The sequence below is a fragment of the Lepus europaeus genome, chromosome 8 (assembly GCF_033115175.1).
Source record: "Lepus europaeus isolate LE1 chromosome 8, mLepTim1.pri, whole genome shotgun sequence".
Lineage (NCBI taxonomy): Eukaryota > Metazoa > Chordata > Mammalia > Lagomorpha > Leporidae > Lepus > Lepus europaeus.
The window spans coordinates 120,040,373-120,061,399 of record NC_084834.1 but is presented as its reverse complement, the minus strand read 5'-3'; the positions used below and the strand labels follow the sequence as shown (position 1 = coordinate 120,061,399).

At 51.3% G+C, this 21,027-nt stretch overlaps 1 protein-coding gene across 1 annotated transcript in view; it reads left to right on the top strand.

Moving 5' to 3' along the window:
* Positions 1–1,977: 1,977 nt before the first annotated feature.
* Positions 1,978–21,027, top strand: part of SPMAP2L (sperm microtubule associated protein 2 like) — a 47,968-nt gene continuing 28,918 nt past the window's right edge. The window contains exons 1-2 of the mRNA XM_062198939.1: positions 1,978–2,329; positions 20,429–20,462. Of these exons, the coding sequence (XP_062054923.1) occupies positions 1,978–2,329; positions 20,429–20,462 (386 nt within the window). The remainder of the gene's footprint in view (positions 2,330–20,428; positions 20,463–21,027) is intronic.

Below are 21,027 nucleotides of genomic sequence, written 5' to 3'. Positions count from 1 at the left end.
CTATTTCAAAGGTGACACCAAAGCATTCAGGATGGAGGACCACACCTCTCGTTCTTCATTGCTGTTTTTCTCACATTCTGATTTTCTTTTTTTCTTTTTTTTTTTTTTGATGCTTAGAATCATTTATTTATTTACTTTTTTTTAATTAAACTTTTATTTAATGAATATAAATTTCCAAAGTATAGCTTATGGGTTACAATGGCTTCCCCCCTCCCATAACTTCCCTCCCGCCCGCAACCCTCCCCTTTCCCGCTCCCTTTCCCCTTCCATTCATGTAAAGATTCATTTTCAATTCTCTTTGTATACAGAAGATCAGTTTAGTATATATTAGGTAAAGATTTCAACATTTTGCCCATATAGCAACATCACGTGAAAAAACTACAATTGGATTACTAATTATAGCATTAAATAGCAATGTACAGCACATTAAAGACAGAGATCCTACATAATTTTTTTTTCAAATTAATCTGATTTTCGATTCTGCGTTTTGGCCACAAGCGTTGTGGCTGGAGTTTTTCCTCCAGGGAGCAGCACTGAGCAACAACATGGCCCTGCTGCTTGATGCTGGGGATGAAAACGAGTAGAAGCACTCCTTGGTATTCATTTTAAAACTCTTACATTTAGGGGCCAGCATGTTGGTGCAGTGGGTCAAGCCACCTCCTGTGATGCTAACATTCCATATGAGCACCGGTTCTAGTCCCAGCTGCCCCACTTCCAGTCCAGCTCCCTGCTAATGTGTCTGGGAAAGCAGCAGGCCCAAGTGCTTGGGACCCTCCACCCCTATGAGAGACTCGGATGGAGCTCCTGGCTCCTGGCTTCGGAGCTGGCCAGCACTGGTCACTGCAACCATCTAGGGAGTGAACCAATGGATGGACGATCTCTTTCTTTTTTCTTTTTTTTTATTTTTGACAAGCAGAGTGGACAGTGAGAGAGAGAGAGAGACAGAGAGAAAGGTCTTCCTTTGCCGTTGGTTCACCCTCCAATGGCCACCATGGCTGGTGCACTGCGGCCTGCGCACCGCGCTGATCCGATGGCAGGAGCCAGGGGCTTCTCCTGGTCTCCCATGGGGTGCAGGGCCCAAGCACTTGGGCCATCCTCCACTGCACTCCTGGGCCACAGCAGAGAGCTGGCCTGGAAGAGGGGCAACCGGGACAGGATCGGTGCCCCGACCGGGACTAGAACCCAGTGTGCCGGTGCCGCAAGGTGGAGGATTAGCCTGTTGAGCCACGGCGCCAAGGACGATCTCTTTCTTTCTCTGTCTCTCAGATAAATCTTAAAAAACCAAACGAACGAAAAACCTTACTTAAAAAAATATCTAGGTACAAAATAATAATGATAAAAGGAAAGTGCCAAAAACAGGATTACAAACCTTGTGGTACATTGCATTTAAAAGATAATACACGTACGTGGAGAACACATGATAATTACAAGATTTATAGAAATAGCACGGCTCCCCTCAGTAGTTAACACAGTGTTTGCGTGTGAAGCTTAGGTGAACATCCCAACCTTGGAGACGCCTCCAAGTGCTGTGCGTTTGCCGGCAGTGATTGCGGGTCCCCGACGGAGAGACCCATGTGCATCTGAGCGGCGCCTCAGCCAGACTAGCCGCTGGCCGGTTCTGCCCCCAGGGCCTTCGACACCGGAACGCGGCCGGCATCCCGACCCCGGATCCACTGGCGCGCCCTGCTTCCTTGGCTCCACACCGCTTGCACTGAAGCCCCAGCGCAACCGAGCAGCGCAGGCTGCGTTGGGGGCGTGGCTAGGGGCGGGACTGTGGGTGTGGGGCGGGGCCTGTTCGAGAAAGGGCGAGGATAGGGCCCGGCTGTGTGGGGGGCGGGGCTAGGGGCGGGGCCTGGGCGGGGCTCTGCGGGGCGGGGGCGGGGCCGGGTGTGGAGGTGCCCCGCCGGCAGGCGCGGGCGCGGGCAGCCCCTGTGGGCTACTGGGCTCTCAGAAAGCGGCCGAGAGTCGCGCGCACCCATGGCGTTTCCACGTTCATCCGTGCAGTCCGAGGCGACCGAAGGGGAGGACGTGGCAGAAGCGTCCAGCAGTTTCGAAGTCTCCCAGGAGCCCCTGATGCTCAGGCTTCTCCAGGAGCACAGCAGCGAGCGCAGGGAGACCCAGGAGGAGGACGAGGAGGGAGAGGAGGAAGAGGCGCCAGACGAGACCCCCGAACCCCGCCGATCCCACGAGCCCCGCGCGCCCCGCGCTGTCCACACGGCCCCCGCGTTCCAGGAGCCCCGCGAGCCCAGACGAGGCGTGTGGCCGCGCGCGGTGCTGGTGTCGCCGTCGCTGATCTGCAGAGCCCCGCCCCGGCTGCCCCCCATGAGCGGTAGGTGTCACCCCACTACCTGGTCGGTCCACACCCCGCATCTGGTCTTGGGGAGCTCGCTGCGGGGTTTGCTTTTTTTTTTTTTTTTTAAAGATTTGTTTATTTTGAAACAATTACAGAAAGAGAGAGATCTCCCATCCACTGGTTCACTCCCCAGATAGCCACAGCCACTAGTGCTGGGCCAGGAGCTTCAGCCAGGTCTCCCACGCAGGTTCAGGCGCCCAAGCACGACCTCTGCTTTCCCAGGCCGTTAGCAAGAAGCTGGATTGGAAGTGGAGCAGCCGGGACTCGAACCAGCGCCCCCATGGGATGCCAGCACTACAGGTGGCTGCTTTGGCTACACCACCCCGGCTGTTCTTGGTGACTTGTTGCTGTTCCTGTGAAGCCCTTTAGCTCTGTGCAGTAGCCGCTGCCCTCGGGGTTGCCCCTTGAACCTCACCCCTACAGTTGCACACTGGATTTGCCCCAGCTAAAGGGCAGGATCCTTGAAAAGAGGTTATTTTTTGTCAGCGATTGGCACAGGGTTGCCTGGGACGTAAGGCATTCGTTGAACGAGTCTCAGAGTTCAGGTACTAAGTGTTCAGTACCTGCTCACCAGGTTCACAAGGTAACAGCACTGGTGGCACTTGGGTGTCACCACCCTAGCTGTGACCACATCAGCTCACTGTGACCCCTCACTGATGACCCAACCCCATGCAGTCCTTTGTCCATGACGACCCTTCGGTTGCTCAGCTGGCCAGTTTTTGTCGCATGTTCTGGCTGACTCCTCCTTTCCCAGCCTCCATTCTAGGTCTGCCATTACAGCTGCTGTCACACCTTTCCCTCTGTATAGCTCCCGACAAAACCCAGCCTTGGCTAAGGCCAGCAAACCTTCCACCCTCTGCACCCATGCAGGTGACTCACTGTCCAAGATTGCACATGGGTGCTCACTGCTTTTATCCAATTTCTATTTATTTATTTATTTATTTATTTATTTTTGACAGATAGAGTGGACAGTGAGAGAGAGAGAGACAGAGAGAAAGGTCTTCCTTTTTGCCGTTGGTTCACCCTCCAGTGGCCACCCCAGTGGTGTGCTGCAGCTGGCGCACCGTGCTGATCTGAAGCCAGGAGCCAGGTGCTTCTCCTGGTCTTCCATGCGGGTGCAGGGCCCAAGCACTTGGGCCATCCTCCACTGCCCTCCCTGGCCAAAGCAGAGAGCTGGCCTGGAAGAGGGGCAACCAGGACAGAACCGGCGCCCCGACGGGGACTAGAACCCGGTGTGCCGGCGCCGCAGGCGGAGGATTAGTCTATTGAGCCACAGCGCCAGCCCTTTTATCCAATTTCATCCCCTCAAGTCCATCTGTCCTTTGGCACTGCCTGCTGATTCCACTTTATCCACTTGCAGTCCGTTCTCCTGGCCTCTTTAGAAAAGGGCAAAATGCCACCTGCACCCCTCCCTCCTGCAGCATCCGTGTCTCCCTTTCTAGAGTGTGAGTCCCAGGCACACACACACTCCTGGACAGCTCATCATGACGTCACCCTGGCCCCCGCTCTGTCTTCAGACTCCTGCTTCCCCCGCCGTCACCACCTTCTGCAGACCTTGTCGGGAGACTTGTCTGCACTGAGTCGATTTCCTCCAGTCTCATCCTCTACTCCCCTGCATTGGGCGTCTGTCCCCTCCAGGTCACGGGAACTGCTCTAGTTTACCGCGTTTCTCTTTACCAGCACTGTGTCCTACATGGGGGTGGCGGTGTCCCGTGATGATCCGCTTGGCTGCACAGTTTTGTATCACCTCCCAACCCCAAATGATCTCATTTTTCACCCCATCCCTTGTCAACGGCCGCACACTTTCCAGAATGTTCCAAGCACTCTAATCTCCAGGCCGTGTATTTCCAGGTCTCCCCCTCCACTGTCCTCCTTTGGCTAAAGCAAAATGTCAGCTTCAGGTGCACCTGTAATCCGTCGGCCCTGGTCCTCTCCTGTAGCTGTCACTACTGGGTGTCCTGTTCTTCCTAGCCACCCGTGGAACCACTGCCTTGCATATGGCCTTGACTCTATTGCTTCTCTCTCCATCATTCTTGCCTGGTTAGATAATGATGGGAGAGAGGCAAACAACTATGTGGCCTGATGCTGCGATTCAGGGGCTCTCAGCGGGGCTTGGTCATGGCAGTGCTCTTCTCCAGTCCGTTTCCCAGATGTCCCAGACGTCACCATCGAGTGACTTCCGAGTCCTTTCTCCCTCCCGCTCCTCACCGACGATCCCCCCACCCCCAGCAAAGGGGAAATCACAAAAGATCTTCCTTTCTTTCCAACATGGGATTTGCCAAGCTACCAGCATCTGTCCTTTTTTCTTGTTCATAATAAGCTATCCTTGTTCCTATAAAGGCCATCCCGTTAGTCCCTACATTGAATCCCATCCTACTTAGTTTCCTTTTTCTTTTAATGATTAATTTTTTTTTAATTTATTTGAAAGAGTTAGAGAGGTAGAGGAGAGAGAGAGAGAGAGAGAGAGAGAGAGAGAGAGAGAGAGAGAAGTCTTCCATCTGCTGGTTCACTCCCCAAATGGCTGCAACGGCCAGAGCCGAGCCCATCTGATCTGAAGCCAGGAGTTGGAAGCTTCTTCTGGGTCTCCCACATGGGTGCAGGGGCCCAAGGACTTGAGCCATCTTCTGCTGCTTTCCCAGGCCAGAGCAGAGAGCTGGATCGGAAGTGGAACAGCTGGGACTTGAACCAGCACCCACATGGGATGCTGGCGCTTCAGGCTGGGGCTTTAACCTGATTTAACCCACAGCACCAGCCCCCCTCCCCCCCCACCTAACTTCTTAAAGCTCATTGTTTCCAAGATTATCCCCCCTCTCTCAGACTTTCTGGATCATTCCTAGTGGCATACACACGTGCACAATAACTCAACTCTTAAAAATAAAGCACCTTTCCCTTAATGCCGTGTGCCCCTCCAAGTACCACTCCTATTTCTCTGCTCTTCTTCTTCTTTTTTTTTTTTTTTTTTTTGACAGGCAGAGTAGACAGTAGAGGGAGATAGAGAGAAAGGTCTTCCTTTTTGCCATTGGTTCACCCTCCAATGGCCGCCACGGTAGGCGCGCTGCAGCCGGCGCACCGCGCTGTTCTGATGGCAGGAGCCAGATGCTTATCCTGGTCTCCCATGGGGTGCAGGGCCCAAGCACTTGGGCCATCCTCCACTGCACTCCCTGGCCACAGCAGAGAGCTGGCCTGGAAGAGGGGCCACCGGGACAGGATCGGTGCCCCGACCGGGACTAGAACCCTGTGTGCCGGTGCCGCAAGGCGGAGGATTAGCCTGTTAAGCCACGGCGCCGGCCTCTGCTCTTCTTTAGAAGAAACAATTCTCAGAATAGTTGTCCAGAAATTACCATCTGTGTGTCTTCTGTTCCCATTCTCTTGAGAACCACTGGAATAGGCTGCCATCCCTCCGCTGCGCTGAAGTTGCTTTTGTTGAGGTCACAATGACCTCTGCCCCAGATCTGGTGGTGAGTGCTTCATCCTCATCCCACTCAACGGACACAGTTGCTCTTTTCTTAGAAGTCTTTCTTCACCGGATTCCGGGGAGGCGGCTCCCTCCACTGTCCTACCTCACTGATTGTTCCTGACTCAGTTTCCTTTGCTGGACCCTTCTCTTGCCAACCTTCAGGTTGAAATGCCTGATGTCTGTAGCCTCTCAGGTTCCTTTAGAGCCTTCCTTATTCTCTGGGTGATGTCATCAATGACATGGTGTTACCTATATGCTGGTAACTTTATCCATAGCCTCAACTTCTCCTTTGAACTCCAGAGCCTGTTTCGCATCCTTGCTTGAACGTGTGTTGTGCGCACAAAGCTTCTTCTGTCCTAAAGCATGTCATCATTCTAACACCTGCTTTGTTCCCATACCCTGCCTCCCAGCCACTAGCAAGTCCTAAGTTTGGATTACTGGTATATCCTGAGCATGACTAATTTTTTTAAAAATTGATTTGAGAGCGAGAAAGAGAGAGAGCAGGAGGGAGAGGGAGGGAGAGGGACAGCAAGCTCCTATCGGCTGATTTACTCCCCAAATGCCCACAATGACTGGGGCTGGGCCAGTGCTGGGAACACTACTCAGACCTGTGAGTGTGATAGGAACCATCCCTGCTGCCTAGCTGGGTCAGCGTGAGACCCAAGGACTCTGGTGTGGGACACCAGCACCTGCACGGCTAGGCTAATCACCTGCGCTGACCAAAGCGAGTGGGTCCTTCTCCACCCTTGGGCTTTTCCGAATACTGCCACAGCGGCTTGCACAGACGGCAGCACGGGGCCGTGCTCAGTAGCCGTTAGCCATGAGCAGCATTGCTAGGAGCGCCTCATTTCACCTCGTGGCAGCTCCCGTCTTCCCGACATGCCTGTCTCCTTCTCAGGCCCTCTCCGACACCACAATCTCCCTGTTCATCCCTCACCAGACTGCTGGCTCCTTCTCAAACCCATCGGCCAAGCCCTCTCTGTATTCCTGAGCTCCAGCTGGTTCCATCCTGGCCCTTCTCCCCTAGGTGGTCATATCCACAGCTGTGGCTTTAAGCAGCGTCTCCAGGCTACTGCCTTCTAACGTTTGTATTCCCACTCCACTTCCGCTGTCCTGAGGTGGACATTCACAAGCAGGCACTTCGAAAAGTTGGTGGGAAAAACCTGGAATTAAAAGATAAGTTTATTTTGCTGCAAAAATATATTGAAGTCCAAGCATGCTTTAAACAAATTTATTTACTTAAGTGACAGGCAGAGTGACAGAGAAGGAGGGAGAGAGAGAGAGACAGAGAGAGAGAGAGAGAGAGAGTAGACTCTTCCATCCACTGATTCATTCCCCAGACGGCTGCAGCAGCCAGGGCTGGGCCAGGATGAACGTTGCAGAAGCCACTGTTGAGGCCAAGGTCATGGGTGGTGAAATAATTCACGAGGACAGTGAGGCAGAGCGAGCAGGGTTAGATTTATTGAATCCACTGCAAGGGAGCAGCAGTCACACAGGACAGTGAGAGCCTGTTTGCTGCCCAAGCGTGATTATTTTTTATAAAGCACTTTTCCATATTCCATGAATATTCCCTTATATGCATGCATTGCAAAAGGTTTTTTTTGCACCAAAATAAGCTTATCTTGTAATTCTCTTTTCCATGAACCTTTTGAAGTCCCCTCCTACGTCCAACAACATCTCCACGTGGATTTATCACAGGCTTTGAAACAGACGCCCTGATGTTCCCGCCAATCTTGTTCTTCTCTCTGTTTTCCCCATTTAAGAAAACCGCATCTAGTGGCTCAAGATAGACAATCATTTCTATTCTTCTACGATTCCTCTTTCCTTACTTCAAATACCGAGCGCCCAGTGCCAGTTCTGTTGGTTTTGTCTCCAGAACGTTTCCCAACACTCTCGCCTCTCCGCATCCAGCGGTCCTTGCTCACCTGGATTCCCACGTCGGCTTCCCAAGTAGGCTCCGTCTCTCCTCTCATGCCCTGCAGCCCATTTGCCACTGTTGCTAGAGGGAGGATTTTAAAGACTGACTAAGGTCACATGCCCTGAGTCCTCCCTACTGCTCTCGGTAAACCCCTGTGTGTGCAGGGCCCCCTAGAGCTCAGGGGGCTCTCTGCTCCCAGCCTCTCCCCCCCCCACATGCTCACTGTGCCCACCTGTGCTATGTCCTTGCCGTGCCTCCAGGAGGCTGAGCCCTTAACTTGGACCTGTTTCAGAGCCTGCATTGTGGTTTCTTCCACCTGAAGTGCTTCTTGTTTTCCCAGGATCACCTCATGGCTAAGCCCTATCATTCAAGTCTCAGTCCACTTTTATTTTATTTTATTACTTATTTGAGAGGTAGGGGTACATGCGCACATGGGCATACACACACAGAGACACAGGGAGAGAGACAGAGACAGAGAGAGGGAAGAGAGAGATCCCTTCTTCCCACCTGCTGGTTCACTCCCCAAATGCCCTTTGGCATATGTGTGCCCCACATGGTGGCAGGAACCCAATAACTCGATTCATTCCCACTGCCTCCCCAAGGTCTAACCTGGCCAGACGCTGGAGTCACGAATGGAACCAGGAGCTCCAAATGTGGGACGCGGGCATCCTAACTGCCAGTTAAGATCAAATGCCCACCCTTTTTTGATATATAAATGTCTGACCCATTTGGCGCTTATCCTGGCACGGGGTGTGTGTGTGGTAAATCCGACATTTCTAGTGACTGCTCACTAGACTTTCCCAGAGATGAAGTGAGCTAAAACTGAGCGTGGAAAACAGATGTGAAGTAAAAGGGAACAGAACCACGCGAGTGTAGACCTCGGGGCGTGGCAGGAGCGAGCACGGCTCACGCCACTGTCCTCACAGCATGGCACAGTTGTGTTCAGCACGAGGTGGGACAGTCCCGGGTTTGTGCTGTTGCTTAACCAGCAGTGAGGGCTCATCCTCTTCCTGCCTCTCCCTGCCAGCCACCGCAAACACCCTTCCCCGACCTTCTGTGCCCTCGCCCAAATGGCCCTGAGCCAAGGGGCCACGGCCCTGGGGATATGGCCAGGAGCTGTGCCCAGGACAGCAGCAGGCACGGCTGGAGGGGAGAGCCCGAGCCTGTGGCTTAGTGTCACAGCAGAGACCCCCCCGATCCGCAACAGGACTGCACCTCAAACGACTGCCAACAGTGCCTCAAAGCGCAGGCCTCAGGGAAGATCCTCGAAGAATCTGAAAACTGCCAAAATGTTGTTTTTCCAAGCCCAGTCTCTGTGACAGCTGCTCCCCACAAACACCCTCCCAGGCCCCCTCAAGCTGCCGCCTGCCCTCTCTGTCCCCCACCCCTGCCGCCGCTCCCCCTGACCCGGATCTGTTCTGTTCCGTTCTTCTGGGGGCCGCTGCCTTCCCTTTGCAGGCTGCCACCCTTGGGTCCCGGAGCGATGGCCTTGCACCTGCTGTGTAATCCTGCTTCTGTCCAGCAGGGGGCGACCTTCTCCACAGGGCGACGCAAAGCCTGGACCTGGAGCAGCGCAGCCACGCGGTCCCGCCACGCTCAAGGACTTTCTAGACCCCGCAGTACTTGTTGAGCGCACGGTGGCCCACGTGCAGTCTGCGCGCTGGATACCTAACAGTCATCCATTCTACCTTGCAGCTAAGGACTGTGCGTGCTTCCGTGCTTTGACTTGTCAGGGGTCACAGAGCAGAGACTGAGCCCCAGGGGTCAGGCTCCATCCCCTGGGCCCCTTCCCCAGCCCTATGGGAGCAGGCCCTCCGCTGGGTGCTGGGGGTGACCGGGAGGTGGAGGCGACCCAACGCCTGGAGCTCGGCACAGCACTCACCCCGCTGTAAGTGATCAACGGCTATTATAACATCAATGCCTCTGGTGAGCCTGCTTCAAAAAGTTAGTGGACACTGGAATTGTAAGTCTATTTGAGGGCAAGAAATTCTGAAATCCATGCACACAAGAGGCCTTCAAAAGCTCATGAAGATTGCATGTTAAGGGGGCAGGTGGGTGGCGCTGTGGTTAGGTTGCTGCTTGGGCTGTGCATGGCCAAGTGCCCAGCCGGGGTCTGGGCTGCTCCATTTCTTTCTTTCTTTTTTCTTTTTTTTTTGACAGAGTGGATAGTGAGAGAGAGAGACAGAGAGAAAGGTCTTCCTTTTTGCCGTTGGTTCACCCTCCAATGGCCGCTGCGGCCGGCGCATCGCGCTGATCCGAAGCCAGGAGCCAGGTGCTTCTCCTGGTCTCCCATGCGGGTGCAGGGCCCAAGCACTTGGGCCATCCTCCACTGCCTTCCCGGGCCATAGCAGAGAGCTGGCCTGGAAGAGGGGCAACCGGGACAGAATCCGGCGCCCCGACCGGGACTAGAACCCGGTGTGCCGGCGCCGCAAGGCGGAGGATTAGCCTGTTAAGCCACGGTGCCGGCTGCTGCTCCATTTCTAACCAAGCTTCCTGCTCGCGTGCAGCTTGGAGGCAGCAGATGGTGGCCCAAGTACCTGGGTTCCTGCCACTGACGTGGGAGACCCAGATCAAGCTCCAGGCTTCAGGCTTTGCCCTGGCCAGCCCTGGTGGGTCCAGACATTTTGGGAGTGAACCAGGAGACGGGAGATACCTCTGTCTGTCTCCATCTGTCCTCCTCTCTGCTTTCCAATAAGAACTGAAGATAAATTAATACAAAATGTAAAAGAAAATTATGAAAAAACTTATGTATGAACTTGAAATATTTTTGCATTAAAATAAACATCTTTAAATTCTATCTTTCCGTGAACTGTTTTTAAAAATGATTTATTTATTTATTTGAAAGTCAGAGTTAGAGAGAGAGAGGGAGAGATAAAAAGAGAAAACTGGGGCCGGCACTGTGGCGTAGCAGGTTAAGCTGCCACTTGCAGTGCCAGCATCCTATATGGGTGGCAGTTTGAGTCCTGGCTGCTCCACTTTCGATCCAGCTCTCTGCTATGACCTGGGAAAGCAGTAGAAGATGGCCTAAGGCCTTGGGCACCTGCACACAATGGGAAACCTGGAGGAAGCTCCTGGCTCCTGGCTCCTGGCTTCAGATTTTTGCAGCTCTGGCCATTGGGGTCAATTGAAGAGTGAACCAGCAGATGGAAGACCTCTCTCTCTCTCTCTCTCTCTCTCTCTCTCTCTCTCCCTCTCTCTCTCTCTCTGCCTCTCCTTCTCTCTCTCTGTAACTCTTTCAAATAAATAAATAAATCTTTAAAAAAGAGAGAGAGCAAGAGCGAGAGAAAGCTTCCATGCAATGGTTCACACCCCAAATGACCACTGCTTTCCCAGGCCATAACAGGGAGCTGGATCGGAAGTGGAGCAGCCAGGGCACAAGCTGGTGCCCATATGGGATGCTGGCATCTCAGGTGGCGGCTTAACCCAGCCCTGCACCCCATGAGTTTTTTAAAAGCGCCCTCATAGCTGGTAGTCCTGTGACAGGCAGAGAAGGTAACATGTGTTCAGTGACGTACACTGCATGGGACAAGGCGTACGTACAACAGAAAGCGGAGTGTTCCTAAGCAGCTCACAAGCTAAGGGGGACCAGCGACCTAGACATCGTATGTAAAAGCTCTACGCAGAGTCCAGGCAATGAATGGGATGTGCACGCTCAGCCCAACACAAGCAGGATCTCTGCATGGCAGGGTATCTGTCGTCCTCACACAACCTTGCCAAGTAGCTTTGTCCCCGGCTTCCAGACAACGAATATGAGACCCAGTGCTTTGTCCAAGGGAGCCCAGCAGTGGACCCGGCATTCAAAGCCCTGTTAGTGGATCCAAAGGCTGGGAAATGCTGCCGCGGCTGGACAGGTGGGGGCAGTCTAGCCTTGCTTGGGGACAGGAATGCCGCTGTCACTTCCTGCAGGAAAGGGAGCTGCCGGGGAAACTGGAGTGTGCCACGGGAAGCTTGGCCAAGGAGGACGGGGTGGGCGTGTCAGATCTCCCCTGCCCCCTCCTAACACGCTGTTCCCTGGACTCATGGCTCAGCCGCGTGTGGGAGGTTTGTGTGGAGATGTAGGAGAGGGGGAAGCTTACTGTCGGGAAGACACTGGAAGTTTGCTATGGTGCGCCCACCGCAGAAAGCTAAAACAGACTAAAGTGTATTTATAATTGTATTAATTCGCTGTATGCATGAAATTAAAATAAGCGCTATAACGTGAAGACATGTATTTCTGGTGTCATATTTCATGAGAACCAGTTTGGTTTCACTTATTCATGTGTGCATTTGATACCACTAGAGTCTCTTTTTTTTTATTTTTAAAAATTTTTATTTGACAGGTAGAGTTATAGGCAGTGAGACAGAGAGAAAGGTCTTCCTTTGCCGTTGGTTCACTCCCTAATGGCCGCTAGGGCTGGAGCTGTGCTGATCTGAAGCCAAGAGCCAGGTGCTTCCTCCTGGTCTCCCATGGGGTGCAGGGCCCAAGCACTTGGGCCATCCTCCACTGCCTTCCCGGGCCACAGCAGAGAGCTGGACTGGAAGAGGAGCAACTGGGACAGAACTGGCGCCCCAACTGGGACTAGAACCCGGGGTGCAGGCGCCGCAGGCAGAGGATTAGCCTAGTGAGCCGCAGCGCTGGCCACCACTAGAGTCTCTTTGCTGAGTAGCCTCAGATACCTTTTTGGGGTATATCATTTTTTTAAAAGAGATTTATTTATTTATTTATTTGAAAGTCGGAGTTACACAGAGAGAGGAGAAGGAGAGAGAGAGAGAGAGAGAGAGAGAGAGAGGTCTTCCATTCAATGATTCACTCCCCAATTGGCCACAACGGCTGGAGCTACACCAATCTGAAGCCAGGAGCTAGGAGCTTCTTCTGGGTCTCCCACATGGGTGCAGGGGCCCAAGGACTTGGGCCATCTTCTACTGCTATCCCAGGACATAGCAGAGAGCTGGATGGGAAGTGGAGCAGCAAGACTTGAACCAACAGCCATATGGGATGCCAGCACCACAGGCAGCGGCTTTACCTGCTACGCCACAGCGCCGGCCCCCCAAACAACATTTACAATTATTCTCTAATAGCCACTAAATACTTGGCCTCCCTAATTGTCCTCAAGGTGCATTTTCTTCCACTGATTTGTTTGAATTTGGACTCTAGCCACGTGTTGAGTACGAGGTCTTGCGTCTTTGCCCTTTTGGTCTCCATCAGTAGCCCTTATCCTCTCTGGCTTTTTGAAGCACTGTTTGTTTGTTAGAAAACAAATTCTCTGAATCTGACTCATTCCTTATGACGTCTTTAATGTGCTCTTGGAGCTCCCCTGTTTCTCGCGAACCACCGGAATAGATTAAGAGGCTGGCTGAGGTTTGGAGCAAATTAGGCGGCAGGTGGCGCTGGGTGAGGCTCGGGAGGGACGGAAGGTGGATGATAGGAAGTGGGTTGATACCGGTTAAAATTAGGCCCAGGCTGCCCGCTGCTGCATGGCCAGTCTGCCAGATGAACATTGCTGCAAAGAAACAGGTTTCCTCAGGAGTCCAGCGTCCTGGGGAGGGGCGGGGCGGGGCGGGGGTGGATGGACCTTGGCTCACAGAAGTCTCCACTACCCTTGATGTAGGACAGCTTGGACAGATAATTTTCAGGTCATGAGCTGGAAGCCGCACCTCCTCCGCTCTGTGTTGCCATGTCCACCTACCTGTCAATCAGGGGAGCCCTCCCCAGGAAGTACCGCCTCTTACCCGGGACACAGTGGTAGTACCATGTAAACACTTCCCGTTTGGCTAAAGTGCAGAGAAAGCTAAGAGCAGAAGCTCTCTCTCCTCCCCGTGGACTCAGGGCGAGCAGAGCACAGTATGATAATTCCCTTTCTATAGCCCATTCTCCCTTAATAAAGCCCTAACGGGCCTGTGTACTTTTCTCACTTTGTAAATAGAGTTTTCCACACTGCATGCCATGTTTGGGCCTGATTTAGAATTGCTCTCTGAGCACAAGGCAAGAACCTGGAAAATTAGGCCCAACCCCAGCCCATAACACCCCCTCCCACAGCTGGCAAGTTAGCAGGAGGATTTTCTTTAAAAGTTTTATTTCATTTATATGAAAGGCAGAGTTCCAGAGAGAGAGAGAGGGAGGGAGAGAAAGAGAGAGAGAGAATCATTATTCTGCTGGTTCACTCCACAAATGGCTGCCATGGCTGAAGCCGGGAGCTCCAGCCCGGTCTCCCATGTGGGTGCAGGGGCCCAAGGACTTGGGCCATCCTCTGCTGCTTTCCCATGCCCATTAGCAGGGAGCTGCATTGGAAGCAGAGCTGGTGGAACTCCAACCGGCATTCTTATGGGATGGCAGCATTGCAGACTGGGGCTTAGCCCGCTGTGCCACAATGCCAGGCTAGAAGAGAATTTTTGAGGGAGAGAAGAGGGGTTGGGAGAGGCGGTGCCGGTGCCGGTGGTCAGCCCTGAGCCACGGGTGCAGGCTTCGTCGATTGAAGCTGGGTGTATTGGCAAGCGGCCATAAATGTCTCCCTTATCCGCCCTCCACTCACGCCGACCATGCTGGGTCAGACTACCTGGCAACTGCACAGCTGTCTCAAGGCTAGCTTCTGGAATTTTCTAACAAGCCTCATTATTTTTCATATTTATTTTTTGAGAGAGTTACAGAGAAGGAGAGAGAGAAAGAGATGGTGCCGGCAGTCAGTCTTCACTGTCTTCATTCTGTGACTGTAATGAGAGTAACACCAGGCCCCTTTGGATCTGTGGTGCTGTCCCTGGAAATCATGTTACAAATACAAGTAGGAATTCAAGTTCATCCTGTAGGTGTGTCCTTTTATCTTTACAACAAAATCACTATAATCCTTTTTTTTTTTAAGATTTATTTATGTGAATGTGGATCTATCTATCTATCTATCTATTTATCTATCTATCTGTAGAGAGAGAGTCTTCCATCCACTGGTTCACTTCCCAAATGGCCACAACAGCCAGTGCTGGGTAAGGTTGAAGCCAGGAGCACTTAGCCTCTTCCAGGTCTCCCACACGGGCGCAGGGCCCAAGGACTTGGGCCATCTTCCACTGCTTTCCCATGCACATTAGCAGGGAGCTGGTTGGAAGTGGAACAGTTGGGACTCAAACCAGCGCCCACGTGGGGCGCTGCAGGCAGAGGCTTCGCCTTCTCTGCCACAGCACTGGCCCCTAATCACGATGACCCTTATTGTAACTTGTCTTTATGGCTTGTGTTTTAAATGTTTAAAGCTTATTTAGAGCGACGCCCAACCCTTTCTATTATAGGATCATAGCTACAAGAATAATTACTAAGATTCTCTTAAACTTCTTCACCTCTACTCCTCTTTAAATATTAATTTTGGCAGGAACAGTTCTGTACTGAGCCCGTCTAGCATTTATTGAAGTTATTTCAAGCTAATATATATATATATATATTTTTTTTTTTTGACAGGCAGAATGGATAATGAGAGAGAGAGAGAGAGACAGAGAGAAAGGTTAGAAAGGTCTTCCTTTTTGCCGTTGGTTCACCCTCCAATGGCCGCTGCGGCCTGCGCATCTCGCTGATCCGAAGCCAGGAGCCAGGTGCTTCACCTGGTCTCCCATGCGGGTGCAGGGCCCAAGCACTTGGGCCATCCTCCACTGCCTTCCCGGGCCATAGCAGAGAGCTGGACTGGAAGAGGGGCAACCGGGACAGAATCCGGCGCCCCAACCGGGACTAGAACCTGGTGTGCCAGCGCCGCAAGGTGGAGGATTAGCTTGTTAAGCCACGGCGCCGGCCTTGAGCTAATATATTTTCCTTAACCAGTTCTTTGTTGGGAAAATAAACTAAGAAAGTGCCTCATAAATAGATTCTTGGCAGAATTTTCTCACATATCATAAAATCTCTGGAGAACAATTTTTGGAGAAAATTTTTACCTTGTATTCAATCATTTAAGATACTTTATTGGAAATGTCCTTATTTTCCTTCATTTAACTTGATTTCATGGAGCACAATTAGGAATAAACTTTGAAAAAGGAGAAAAAGTAAGAAAATAGGATTCTATTCACCCCCACATGATCAAATTTTAGTTTACTTTATGCCTTGTAAAACACTGGTAAGAGAATTTTTAAAAATAAATCACCAATAACCTTTATTTTGTAAATCGTTAAAGGTCTAGGGGCTGGTGGTCAGTCCAGCACTTAAGACCTGGGTTGAACTGCACGACCCCATGTTGGAGCCTCGGGTTTGATATCCGCCTGGGGCTCCTGACTCCAGCTTCCTGTTAAAGCAGACCCTGGGAGGTAGCAGGTGAGAGCGGAAGCAATGGGGTCCCTGCAGCCTATGTGGGAGGGAGACGTGGGCTGGGTTCTCCTCTCCTCTCTTGATGGGACCTAGCCCTGGCCATTGTGGGCATTTAGGGAGTGAGCCAGGGGACAGGAACACACACACACACACACACACACACTCTCTCTCTCTCTCTCTCTCTCTCTCTCTCTCTGTGTGCCCCTCACATACGTAATTAAAAAAATTTTTAATTCCCATGTCTGAAAAAAATCAGTCCACAAATAGTTTATCTGAACATGGGTGTGACAGGTAATCACCTTAGCCTGGAATTTTAAAAAAGCAAGCACATAAATTTTAGGGTCAACGCAACCTTATTTACAACTGAATTAATCAAAAAACAACCTGAGTTACAACTTCGCGTTTATGTGTGACCCAAAGTAACTTTCACCACATTCAGTCTTAAAGATCCAAGAATCCAAGGAAATTCGTTCATTTGCTTAGAGGGCTTAAGAACCCAGAAACACAGTTCACAGCGAGAACGAGGTTAAGCTTTCAGCCATGCAGCCCAGTCGCATTGCAAAAGGGACCGCCGTGGTGGCCCTGAGGGCTGTCAGTCCCCAGAACGCCGGGCCACGTCGCTTTTTGCCAGTGGGAGCCGTTGTAGGAGGCCCACGGGGCCCAGTGATCCTCGGCCCGCGGTCCCGCTCGGTGTGGGGGCGTCGGGGAGGTTTGGGGCACTGTCCGCACCTCTTCAAGTTTCCGATGTTTGACGCAGCCGTGCGCCCTGGGCGCCCCCGGGCCGCTCCGCGCCGGGCTAGGACCCGGGGCCCAGGACCTCAGCCGCCGCGGGAGACCGGCGGGCGCCACGGAGCACCTGCGCAGCCACATCCCCGCCTGCAACCCACGCCTGCGGTGCAGAGGACTCCGCCCGCGCGTCGTGCAGGTGCAGATCCTGGGAGCGCGCGGTGGGGAGGCGGGCCGCGCTGTGCAGCCCCCGGCCTGCCTCGGCCCACGCCCGCGCACGGTGGAGGACCTAGGAGAGGCTAGAACCGAGAGATAACGACGGGGGAGCCCCCTTCTACCCTCCCCCCAAAAATGCAGCGCCGTGTCCCCCCTTATCCGCGAGCTGTACGCTCCCTTGTGGCGCCTGGCGCCGCACCTCTGTGTCGCCTGTTCACACGCGGACCCAAGTCGGGCACAGGGAGAGATGGCTAACAGCTAATAAAGGGAACAACTGTAGCAACTTACGGTAGAAAAAGTCATCGAAGACGCATGGGTTGCTTATTTCTGGAGTGTTCCATCCAGTATGTTCCGCTCAAACCACGGATAAGGGGGGACCACGGTGCCGAGGGCGGCCGATGCCTGCTTCCCGCGGTATACTGCGCAGGCCACTATTCGGGGCCCCTCTGTCCCCTCACTTCCTTCTCCTCCTCCACGATTTCTCTACCTTTCTCCACGCAAGTTTCACTTTGAAGCAGGCAAATCCTGCTGCGGTGTGTGCGTTTCTGTAAGCAGCCTGAAACCCTCCCAGGAGTGAAGGCAGGCTGTAACCGGTAAGGAGACCGTGGGAGGTACGGGGGTGCGCATTCACAGCGGGGTGAATCTGAGTTCCCCCAATAACCGATGCTCACAGTTGGGGCCTTTCCTGGTAACTGGTTCCTAGCAATTACCCAAACTCAGAGTTGAACAGTTTTTTTTTTTTAAATTCCTAGAAATTTAAGCAGAATTTTATTTTTTAAACTTATAAAAATGTATTTGAGAGACAAAGAAAGAGGGGTCATCACTTCCCCGTGGTGACCCCTGCTTCGGGCATCAAATCTGGGAGCCAAGAGCTAACCAGGTCTCCCAAAAAATGGCTTCTTTCAACGATTCATATATGACTATATTTTGGGCACTATAGAGTGTTTTACATATATTATTTAACTTTCACTTAGGAGTATCTTGAGGCAAGAACTCATTTTACATAGGAGAGAAACTGAGCTAAGAGAGCCTAAGTGAGCTTGCCTGAGACAGGGTTAGAGTAGGGAAGTCTGAGTGCGGTCAGCGGCCTTGGCCGTTGAACAACATGATATAGTCCTCAGACTTGTCTGCTTCAGAGTGCTGGCGCTTGGGCCCTATCCCCAGAGGTGGTGGTTTGATTGGTCTGGGATGTAGCTTGGCACCGGGGCGTTTTCAAAGATTCCCCCAGATGATTCTAGCCTACACACAGGTTTGGGCACTGTGGTAAAGAACACCACCTGAGACTTAGCCGCTCCATCCTACCCATTGGTGAGATAACACCAGATGTGTGCGCCCTGCCAGGGGAGAAATTTATGGTGTGAAGGGACAACAGGAAAGGCTATTTTCATTCATGTCATTACTGCTTATAAATGGTCCTTTAGGATTGTCCAGTATTGTATTGGCTGGCTGACCTGTGTATGTAAAAGCTGGAAGCCAAAGTTGGTAAATGTGGAAGGTGCACAGACCAAGCTCTACAACTCAACAGTTGATTGAAGAGTTGATTGTGTTTTCTACAGGGGTCTGTTCAAGCCACAGCACTGAAGGTGTAACTAGTAAGTCTAACTACCACATATCTGTGGCTTGCAAGGTGCTTATGCATACGAGAGTGCTTCAGAGTTTATGAACAATGGAATGAACAGATATTTGTTTTGGTGCAAAAAAATATTTGAAGTCATGTAGTTTTTAAAATACACATTGTCCATGAACTTCTTTTTTAAAGATTTATTTATTTGAAAGGCTGAGTGACAGAAGGAGAGAGACAGAGAGTGATCTTCTGTGTACTGGCCCACACCCCAGATGCCCAGAACAGTTGGGGCTGAGCCAGGCCAATACCAGGAGCCTAGAATTTCATCCAGGTCTCCCACGTGCCTGGCAGGGACTCAAAGACTTGATCCATCAGCTAGTGCCTCCCAAGTGCATTAGCAGGAAGCTAAATTGGAAGCAGAGTAGCTGGACCTGGAACCAGGCTTCCAATATGGGATGCAGGCATCCCACGCTGTGGTTCCACCTGCTGAGCCACAAAGCCTGCCCCTCCATGAACTTTTTGAAGATCTCTCGTATGCATGGATTCAATTTTTTTTGCACTAAATTTATCTTTTAATTCCATTTTCCCAGAGAGTGTTCTTGTATGCACCATTAGTCTTTACAGAGAACTATCTTTATCCTGCTGTCTGGACACTCTTGGACCAAATTATTTTTCAAAAAGTTACTGATTTAAACTTTCACCAGCATGCACAAAGTGAATCTCAGAGAAGTAAGTTGCCCGATACCATGCAGTCGAATGAGAGGCAAAGCAGGGGTTTGAACCATGTCTGTCTGGTGCACCCACTCTCCTTTGCCCAAAACACTGCAGAGGGCAAAATGTTCCAGAACTCTCACATGTGATCAGAGACTCCCAAGAAGAGATTCTGTCTGGAATATTCTGCAGTTATGAGGCCTATTATGATAAGTCTTTGTAAGATCACCTACATTTTCCTGTATTAAAAGAAACAGAATGGCCGGCGCCGCGGCTCACTAGGCAGCACTGGCACTCCGAGTTCTAGTCCCGGTTGGGGCGCTGGATTCTGTCCCGGGTGCTCCTCTTCCAGGCCAGCTCTCTGCTGTGGCCAGGGAGGGCAGTGGAGGATGGCCCAAGTGCTTGGGCCCCTGCACCCGCATGGGAGACGAGGAAGAAGCACCTGGCTCCTGGCTTCGGATCAGCACAGCGCGCCAGGCGTAGTGGTCATTTGGGGGGTGAACCAACGGAAGGAAGACCTTTCTCTCTGTCTCTCTCACTGTCTAACTCTGCCTGTCAAAAAATAAATAAATAAAAAGAAAAGAAACAGGATTTCCCACTTGCTTCATCATTGCTTCTGCCCTGGACATTTCCCACCAATGTGATTTCCCCCAGTTTAAGACACTGCAGGGAGCAGTTGTGTACATAAATCTTGCCCACATTTGGAGTTATTCCTTTAGGGTGTATGTCTAGAAATAGAATTGGTTATAAGAATATAAACATTGCTGGCTCAGACTGCCAAATTTTTTTTCATAAAACTGTTACTGATATAAACTTTCACCAGCATGCACAGACTCATCATCTCAACATCATTATCTTTGCAAAAAGTATTTGATAATTTGATAGTTTAAAGATCTGATTATTAGCACATATGGGATTTGTCTTGTGTTTATTAGCCCATGTTGTCTTCATAGATGAACTCCATTCCTATCTTTTGTCTTTTTAATTTTTGACTTCTATATTAGTGTTTTCCTTATTACACTCTTTGAATAATAAAACTTAAATCTTTGTGATTTGATGCAAATATTTCTCCAAATTTTTTGTTTCTTTAGGTTTTAAATATTCGAATCTGTTTGTATTACTCTCTATATCTTTGTCAATTTTAACCCTGTTGATTTTTGTTGCTATTTTTATCATATCATTGATTCCGGTTGAATCCAATTTGTGCCCTTATCTACTTTTTTATTTTTATTTTTTAGTGAATCCTGTTGCCTGTGACTTTATAAAGAAATGGTAAGATTCTAACTATAGTGCCGGTCTCACAGACCTAAACTCATAGAGCTGCTACACTTAGGGGGAAGACTTGTTCTGAGGCATTGGAAGTGGAAGTCTACCTCGGGGCATTTTATTTTACTTTTTTTTTTTTTTTTTTTTTTTTACAGGCAGAGTGGATAGTGAGAGAGAGAGACAGAGAGAAAGGTCTTCCTTTTTGCCGTTGGTTCACCCTCCAATGGCCGCTGCGGCCGGCGCATCTCGCTGATCCGAAGCCAGGAGCCAGGTGCTTCCTCCTGGTTTCCCATTCGGGTGCAGGGCCCAAGGACTTGGTCCATCCTCCACTGCACTCCCGGGCCATAGCAGAGAGCTGGCCTGGAAGAGGGGCCACCGGGATAGAATCTGGCGCCCCAACCGGGACTAGAACCCCGTGTGCCGGCGCCTCAAGGCGGAGGATTAGCCTGTTAAGCCACAGCGCCGGCCTTATTTTACTTTTCTCCTTCTTCTATTTATTTATGTGGGAGGCAGAGTGACAGAGACAGAGATCTTCCATCTGCTGGTTCACTCCCCAAGTGACAGCAGAGGC